General features: G+C 30.3%; 1 protein-coding gene across 1 annotated transcript; it reads left to right on the top strand.

Annotated features, from left to right (window-relative positions):
* The first annotated feature begins 5,108 nt into the window (after positions 1-5,108).
* On the top strand, positions 5,109-6,561 carry LOC108575501 (eukaryotic translation initiation factor 1A, X-chromosomal). The gene is made up of 5 exons (XM_017938318.1): positions 5,109-5,312; positions 5,549-5,632; positions 5,853-6,089; positions 6,223-6,323; positions 6,471-6,561. The coding sequence occupies exons 1-5, from the start codon at positions 5,297-5,299 to the stop codon at positions 6,474-6,476; spliced, it is 444 nt and encodes a 147-aa protein (XP_017793807.1). The 5' UTR covers positions 5,109-5,296; the 3' UTR covers positions 6,477-6,561.
* The last annotated feature ends 2,212 nt before the right edge of the window (positions 6,562-8,773 follow it).

The following is an 8,773-nucleotide window of genomic DNA, read 5'->3' as shown; positions in this document are numbered from 1 at the left end:
AATAATTGGTTTATTCATAAACAATGGGTATTTTGCAATGGAAATGAATTTGGTGTGTAAAGGAGAAGTAAATGGACTGTAAAATGCTGTAAAACAATACTGGTATATTGTAACCTTTTGTAATATACATTTTAAACAATAATTTTACAATAAATAATCGATTTATTAACAAATAATTGCATTTCTTTAGTTTTCCTGATTTTCAGTCCTTTCCTTGAATTCTAGGGTGTCCTGGAAGGTCCATCTGTAATTCATACGCAAAGAACATTAATTTTTCTAATTGTTAATAAAAATTATTAACAATTTCCGACAAATTTATCGAATGCAATGGTTAAATCAAAGGAAAATTAATATATTGAGCTGTTTTATCAAGTCAAAGCGTACGATAATATTGTTTAAAGCTTACAATAATCATAAACTATCATCTGAATTATTATTTAACAAGAAACACTACTTATTCTATAATTAAAGTACTTAAAAATGAAGCAGAAACTATATTTCACTACCTACATTACTAGTAACGTCAAAACAATAAAATATTTATTATAAATACAAACTTTAAACTGCTTACTACATGCAATTATGCTCTAATTTACAATAACTAATATTGAAAGCGAAAAATTCATCGAATTTCTACTTTAAAAATCAACTAACCTGTTATACTTCGTTCCTGATGGTGGGGTCGATCCTTCCGCTTTGAAGGCTGACGACAGACTGAGCAGCGTAATCCCTCTGGTCTGTTTTAAAACTCCCAAAAGTAAACTGTTCCAATGATAAATTGCATAATTTCCAATGTTCCTCCCGTTGAAATACCATTCGATTTCAAGTATGGAGCCTGTGACAATGTTTTCCAGAGCCGATAACAATTATGTGGAGTAATTGTTGCTAAGGCATTCCTTACTGGACCGTAAAGTAGGGAAAATTCCAATGAATTTTGTCTTTACTTTAAGATCCTTTCCTTGACTCCTGTGGTGGCCTAAAAGTTCCATCTGTAATTCACACAAAAAGAACATTAGTATTTCAATTGGCAATAAAAGTTATAAACAATTTATAACTAATCTACTGTATGCAATAGTTAATTCAATGGGAAATTAATAAATTAAGCTACTTTATTAAGAGTTAAAGCATGCAGCAAATTGAATTCACACCTCCAATATAATAAAATACCATCTAAATTGTTATTTAACAAAAAACACTAACTAGACTATAGTTAAAGGACTTGAAAATAAAGCAGAAACTTTATTTTAACATCTATATTATTAGAAATGTTAAAGCAATCAAGAATTGATTATAAGTATCAATTAAATATAATAGGGATGACGAGGATAGCATTAGAGAAATGAGTTAGACAAGGAAAGGAATAGGGTTAGACAAGGACAGAAGTAGTGCCACGTGTTAGACAAGGAAAGGAATAGCGGTGGACAAGGATAGCAATAGTCGCATGTGTTAGACAAGGAAAGGAATAGCAGTAGACAAGGATAGTAACACTGCCATGTGTTAGACAAAGAGAGGAATATGATTAGACAAGGATAGAAAAAAGTGGGGGGCGAGACTAACGCCATCTCGCGTTTGGGGTTCTGATCTACGATTTCTTAATAGGAACACAGAATATAAACAGAGGTATTAGACAAGGAAAGCACTAGTGTGCGACAAGGACAGAGAGAGAACGTGTCCTATTGGTCCGCGGACTGTAATGGCCGCTTCTCAGACGCTAAATCAAGTCGGTCAGGGAAAAATCATTAATAATTCATTAATTAGGATGATTTTGTGAACTTTTAGGATTGAAGAATATAGTATGGACCTTTAGCTACTTTCACATATAATTTTTAATGCGCTAGACCCTTTCAATAAGTAGTTATTAATAATTTTAGTACGTGATGTCGGAGCGACACCGCATACCGTCAAGTATTTTTACGGTTTTTCAATATTTTCATAGCTTTCTACTAAATTCTCATACAACTAACTATATGCGTTTGAAAGGTAACTCCTTTAGCTACATTCACATATAACTTTTGTTAACATATTCGTTCTAGTTTAAGAATTACTAAACATTATAGAGGAGCGTCTCCTATTTGTCGTTCTCGTACAAGTCGGTCAGGGAAAAATCATTAATAATTCATTAATTAGGATGATTTTGTGAACTTTTAGGATTGAAGAATATAGTATGGACCTTTAGCTACTTTCACATATAATTTTTAATGCACTAGACCCTTTCAATAAGTAGTTATTAATAATTTTAGTACGTGATGTCGGAGCGACACCGCATACCGTCAAGTATTTTTACGGTTTTTCAATATTTTCATAGCTTCCTACTAAATTCTCATACAACTAACTATATGCGTTTGAAAGGTAACTCCTTTAGCTACATTCACATATAACTTTTGTTAACATATTCGTTCTAGTTTAAGAATTACTAAACATTATAGAGGAGCGTCTCCTATTTGTCGTTCTCGTATATAGTCAACTGTTGTAAAGAATTGCTAATATCTAATAAACCACACTACTTACGGCTACTAAACTAATTGAAGAATATAGATAAAAGTCCATTCTAAATTCTTCATGCCTTAAAGTGTATAAATTATCAGGCATTTTTATTGAAATAACGAAAATGTGTTACGATTGAATGCGACGGATATAAACGGATGCAATACGTTTCCGGTTTTTCAATAATTTCATAGCTTTCTAGTATATTCTTATACAACTAATTACATGCGTTTGAAAGGCAACTCTTTTAGCTACATTCACGTATAATTTTTGTTAACATAATCGTTCTAGTTTACGAGCTATTAAACATTACAGAGGAGCGTCTCCTATTTTTCGTACTGGTGTATAGTCAACTGTTGTAAAGAATTGCTAATATCTAATAAACCATACTACTTACGGCTACTAAACTAATTGGGGAATATAGATAAAAGTCCATTCTATATTCTTCATGCCTTAAAGTGCATAATTTATCACGCATTTTTATTGAAAGAACGAAAATGTGTTACGATTGAATGCGACGGATATAAACGGATGCAATACGTTTCCGGTTTTTCAATAATTTCATAGCTTTCTAGTATATTCTTATACAACTAATTACATGCGTTTGAAAGGCAACTCCTTTAGCTACATTCACGTATAATTTTTGTTAACATATTCGTTCTAGTTTAAGATCTATTAAACATTACAAAGGAGCGTCTCCTATTTTTCGTACTTTTATATAGTCAACTGTTATAAAGAATTGCTAATATCTAATAAACCATACTACTTACGGCTACCAAACTAATTGCAGAATATAGATAAAAGTCCATTCTACATTCTACGTACTTCAAAGTGTATAATTAGTTACACATTTCTATTGAAATAATGAAAATGTATTGCGCTTGAATGAGACGAGTGTAATACACACCTAAAGAATATTAAATAACTATCAAACCACAAGGGATATGTTAACAAAAATTATATGCCAATGTAGCTAACGGAGTTGCCTTCCAAGCGGATATAGTCAGTTACATGAGAATTTAGTGAAAAGCTATGCAATTATTGAAAAACCGGAAACGTATTGCATCCGTTTACATCCGTCGCATACAATCGTAACACATTTTCGTTATTTCAATAAAAATGCGTGATAAATTATGCACTTTATGGCATGAAGAATATAGAATGGACTTTTCTCTATATTCTGCAATTAGTTTGGTAGCCGTAAGTAGTGTGGTTTTTTAGATATTAGCAATTGTTTATAACAGTTGACTATATACGAGTACGACGAATAGGAGACGCTCCCCTATAATGTTTAATAGCTCTTAAACTAGAACGAATATGTTAACAAAAATTATATGTGAATGCAGCTGAAGGAGTTACCTTTCAAACGCATGTAGTTAGTTGTATGAGAATTTAGTAGAAAGCTATGAAATTATTGAAAAACCGTAAAGATACTTGACGGTATGCGGTATCGCTCCGACATTACGTACTAAAATTATTAATAACTACTTATTGAAAGGGTCTATTGAATTAAAATCGATAGGAGAAACTAGCTAAAGGAATAACCTTTCGAACGTATATATGAAAGTGCATAAATTACTTGTGGAAAGTTACAAAATTAATGAAAAACGAGAAGAATGTGCGGTATCCCGTACTGAATTTACCGACAACGCGTCCTAAAGTTGTTAATAACTAATTATTGAAAGGGTCTATTGTATTAAAAACTGTATGAGAAAGTAGCTAACGGTTCACACTACATTCTTCAATCATAAAAGTTCACAAAATCATCCTAATTAATGAGTTATTAATGATTTTTCCCTGACCGACTTGATTTAGCGTCTGAGAAGCGGCCATTACAGCCTGCGGACCAATAGGAAACGTTCTCTCTCTGTCCTTGTCGCACACTAGTACTTTCCTTGTCTAATACCTCTGTTTACATTCTGTTATCCTATTAACGAGTCGTTAGTTCGCGGAGCCAAACACGAGATGGCATTAATTTTACTTTTCAAATTTGCTGTCCTTGTCTATCTATATTGCTATCCTTATCTAACTCGTTACTTTAGCGCTATCCTTGTCTGCTCCTATTCGTTTCCTTGTCTAACTCATTTCTTTATTGCTATCCTCATCTATCCGTATTCCTTTCTTTGTCTTACTCATTTCTGTATTTGTTAAATACCTCGACGAGTTATCTTTGATAGCAGGCACGACTAAACATATTGAATTGCGTAGGTAGAATAGTTCACGATCTTTTGACAGTAGTAGAATATGCGCGTTAATTTATTTAAAATTTGTTTATTTAAAGAAAGACAGTAATAGATTATATTGATAATGTTATAATGGAGATTTGTATAAAATTACATATGTTACTCCTTTTCCCAGTACGCAAATCATTTATTGTTTACAGTAATTGTGTAATTGAGGCGAGATTTATGATTCACCCAACATGCATGCGTGCAATCTCATAATACCAAATTTCGCAACGATATTCCCTAGGTTTTCAGTAACAAAAGTGATTCGACATATGCTTTTGCACTTGTTCTCGGCAATTAGTCAATTACATATCTAAACATTGGCGAACTTCGTACCAAGTGTCATAATCAATATGTTGTAAAAATTGTAGAAGTAATTTTTTTGCTGGAAATTTATTTGCTTGAAATATAAACAAAAGAAAATAGTTTCGTGGTCTGTATACTTGACATTCTTGAGCAGTCTTCATCTTTCCCATGAGGTGTTTAGTGATGCAGGACTGGGTCTCAGAATATTGAGAGTATTGTTCTTTTGTGGTTTCCAAATTACACATACATACTGGTTGAACATCTTTTATTAGAACAACATGCCGAAGAATAAGGGTTTGTAAAAAATTGTGTCATTTTGTATTTTTCTTTCGCTTTAAAAATTGTGTAAGCATCTGTGCGAGGGGTCATGCAATTTCTAATGTGCAATGTGGTTAGTTTGTTCTAACCTGTTAATGTCAACTTCGTTCTTGAAATTGTTGAAATAGTGTCTTAAAAGTTGGACATTTTTCTTCGAAATATGTTCGTCAAGAATTTGTTAAAATAATAATTTTCAATCTATTTCTCTCTAGGAAAGGGAGGTAAAAACAGGAGAAGGGGTAAAAACGAAAATGAAACGGAAAAAAGGGAATTGGTTTTCAAAGAAGATGGACAAGGTAAAATCGTATACTGCAATTATATGTCATGGTGTCCTGTGTTTCATTCTTTGTTCTTAAAGTTTTGTTTTGTTGAGCAAATACAATAGCATATGTTAATAATAGCAAATAAGTAGCAATTTAAATAGGTAGAGTAATTTTTAGAGTTCAAAAATTGTTTAATGCGTATAATTAAAAATATACGTAATTAAATTTTTTTTTTCTTTTGCATTATCTGTAGAATATGCACAAGTTACAAAAATGCTTGGTAATGGAAGGTTAGAAGCTATGTGCTTTGATGGTGTGAAACGATTGTGTCACATACGCGGAAAATTACGAAAAAAAGTATGGATTAATCAAGGAGACATAATATTAATTGGTTTGCGAGATTATCAGGATGCAAAAGCAGATGTCATATTAAAATACACATCAGATGAAGCACGTAACTTGAAAACGTATGGTGAATTCCCAGAAACTGGTAAGTGATGGTGTCTCATTTATTTGAAGAAACCATAGAAAAGTCTTAAACAGTAATTGGAGTTTTTAAATTGAGTTTATGGACCATTTTGTTTGAAAATCATACTTTATTTTTATTTCAAATATTTTTACAGTACGTATCAACGATACTGTCACCTTTGTCGAAGATGGTTTCGATGAAGATATTGAATTTGGTGATGAAATTAGTGATGATGATGAAGATGATGTTGACAATGTGAGTATTCATAATTTCTGTGTGATAAAATATTTTATTGCTTAGAAGTATGAAAACTCTTAATATCCTTGTTACTTTTGTACCACATTCAATTATTTGATAGTTTTAATTCTATTTGTAAGTGAAGTAATATTTTTAATTTTACAGATCTGATGACCTTCAGTATAAGAATACTTAAAAGGTATGGTACAAGAGTGCATGAAGACACCTATTTGTTTTACAAAATAATACCATTTGTTGCGCAATTAAGATATTAAAATTTTTTTTAAATAAGTAGTCAATTTTCTGTATCTATAAATAAATTTCCACTTGTCTGTAATATTGTGTTCCAGTCTAAAATTGTTACATCCTGAGTGTTCAGGATTTGTAAATGTTAGAACTATGGTATTCACTATATAACCTGTCTTTTATTTTCATACGACTTTAAATTAAAAATAATGTTTCACTGGAAATAAATATCATACCATATATCATTTTCTTAAATCAGTCTAGAAATAACGTGTATTAAACTTTGTTTTAAAATAACATTTTAATTGTTTTATTTAGATGAAACAGTCATGCATTCATGTATAACATCAGTATATTGTCCTTGTAGCAATTTTCTTTTGTACATTTCTTCTTTAATACAAAATAAAGTGACATATGTACAGAGTCACTGCAATTTTAAACAGGGGAAGTAGTGAGCACCATACATCACAATTATTTCTCTGTTTATCAGTGTTCCATTCGATCATTTGTGATACAGGATGTCCTAATAATCACACCCAGGAAAATGGTGATTTCTTATAAAAGAGAAAAGATGTAAAATAAGGTTTTCGTAAAGAAAATTTGTTTTTACGTATTTTCTCTTAAACAAAGTCTCATATATAAAAACTTTTTATTCATTTCGACTTACCTTTTCATAAGAAATCATTTTCTTGTTTATACTACGATTATTGCAACACCCTGTATAAAACATATACAATTGTTCAGAAAAGTTGTTTGTATTTTAAAAGCAGTTCAATGTAATTTTAAGAACAAAATTATTAATTGTGAATCATAAAATCAGTATGTAACTATTAATGTTTGAGTATACGAAAGTTCAGAATAGTTGAATCGCTTCTATGAAAATTATATATATTTTAACGAAGTAAATTATTTGTAAAACAATATTTGTTACGTAACGATTATTCATAAATATTATTTTTTTCTTCTGTACTTTGTATTAAAAAATGTTAAGGATATCCATGTTAACCTCTGTAAAAAAACATTGATTCCATGAATGTGTATTAAAAGAAATTAATGTCAACTGTTAACAACGAATAAAAATATGTAAAATACTAAGTTAAGTTCATTTATTTAAGCATGCTAATCTTTGTTACTTCCTTTTACCTGTTAGACTATTAAAATTACAAGTGAATATCATTACAGAACATTTCATATCTTAATCAAGTCAAATAATTATAATAATTATAAAAAATATTGTTAAATATAATAATTGAAAATAAATGTATATACTTTGTATACTTGAAAATCAATAAAATTTTAATAATAAATGAAACAATCGTTATTTTTGTCTGTAAATTATTTAACCAAGACTTTAATTACTTTTTAATATTGACAAACCTAAAAACCTTTTGCTAAATTGAAGGAAAATTATCAGAATATTAATCATAAGGATTAGAGGTTTATAATTTCTTATTTTTGATGTTCCATTGTTTTTTGTTACAAGTACATCAAGGATTGTGATGCAACAATTTATTTATTACATTGTCGTTGATAACTCTATCACACAATAGTATATGGTAAAATCATAGCTTTTTTCCATTTCTGTTACTTTTTGATATCGTACGCCATACAATGGCTTTATAATTTTAATACAACATTATAAGTTACGGAGGGGTTAAGCATAGAGGAAAATTAGAGTGGTCGCATGGCGTATACACGTTATCCACAAGAACGAAACCATGAAATGTACAAAATTACGTTCAGAACTAGAAGCGCACTGATGCGATACTGAATGTTAAATATGTTTTGATTCGAACGTATAGGTGTGAAACGACATTAAATCTTTACATGCTGTACTTACGTCGATAACCATTTTTATGCGAAATCGATTACTAAAATTAAGATGCAGACATAAAATCTCGGAACGGATCTAGTTTAGATTACAAATGTTTGTAACAGTGCCAGCGTTTACCTTGGGAATTTAATTTTAAGTCAAATTCTATAACAGTTCTACATATTTCGTTACTTACAAAGTTTCACAAAAATATTATTAGTAAAAATTAGAATTAAGCAAACGAATAAATTTTTCAGTTATTCAAAGCGTTTCGTTTGTATTATATAAGTTTTTATGTTAGGGGATGAAGTAGGTTTATTCTACTATACTCTCGTACTAAGAATATAGTAGGTGATAAGCTTAGGCAATTACAAAATGTTCTTTTTTTTTTTTGTTGCGTAACATTACT

Source organism: Habropoda laboriosa, unplaced genomic scaffold (assembly GCF_001263275.1).
Source record: "Habropoda laboriosa isolate 0110345459 unplaced genomic scaffold, ASM126327v1 scaffold269, whole genome shotgun sequence".
Lineage (NCBI taxonomy): Eukaryota > Metazoa > Arthropoda > Insecta > Hymenoptera > Apidae > Habropoda > Habropoda laboriosa.
The sequence above is the reverse complement of the archived record's forward strand: the minus strand, read 5'-3'. Positions and strand labels throughout refer to the sequence as shown.

Excerpts from the sequence above, each read along its gene's own strand:
- LOC108575501 (XM_017938318.1), top strand. Across the intron at positions 5,633-5,852 it reads TTTCAAAGAAGATGGACAAG|AATATGCACAAGTTACAAAA; the intron begins GTAAAATCGTAT and ends CATTATCTGTAG. Across the intron at positions 6,090-6,222 it reads TGGTGAATTCCCAGAAACTG|TACGTATCAACGATACTGTC; the intron begins GTAAGTGATGGT and ends ATATTTTTACAG.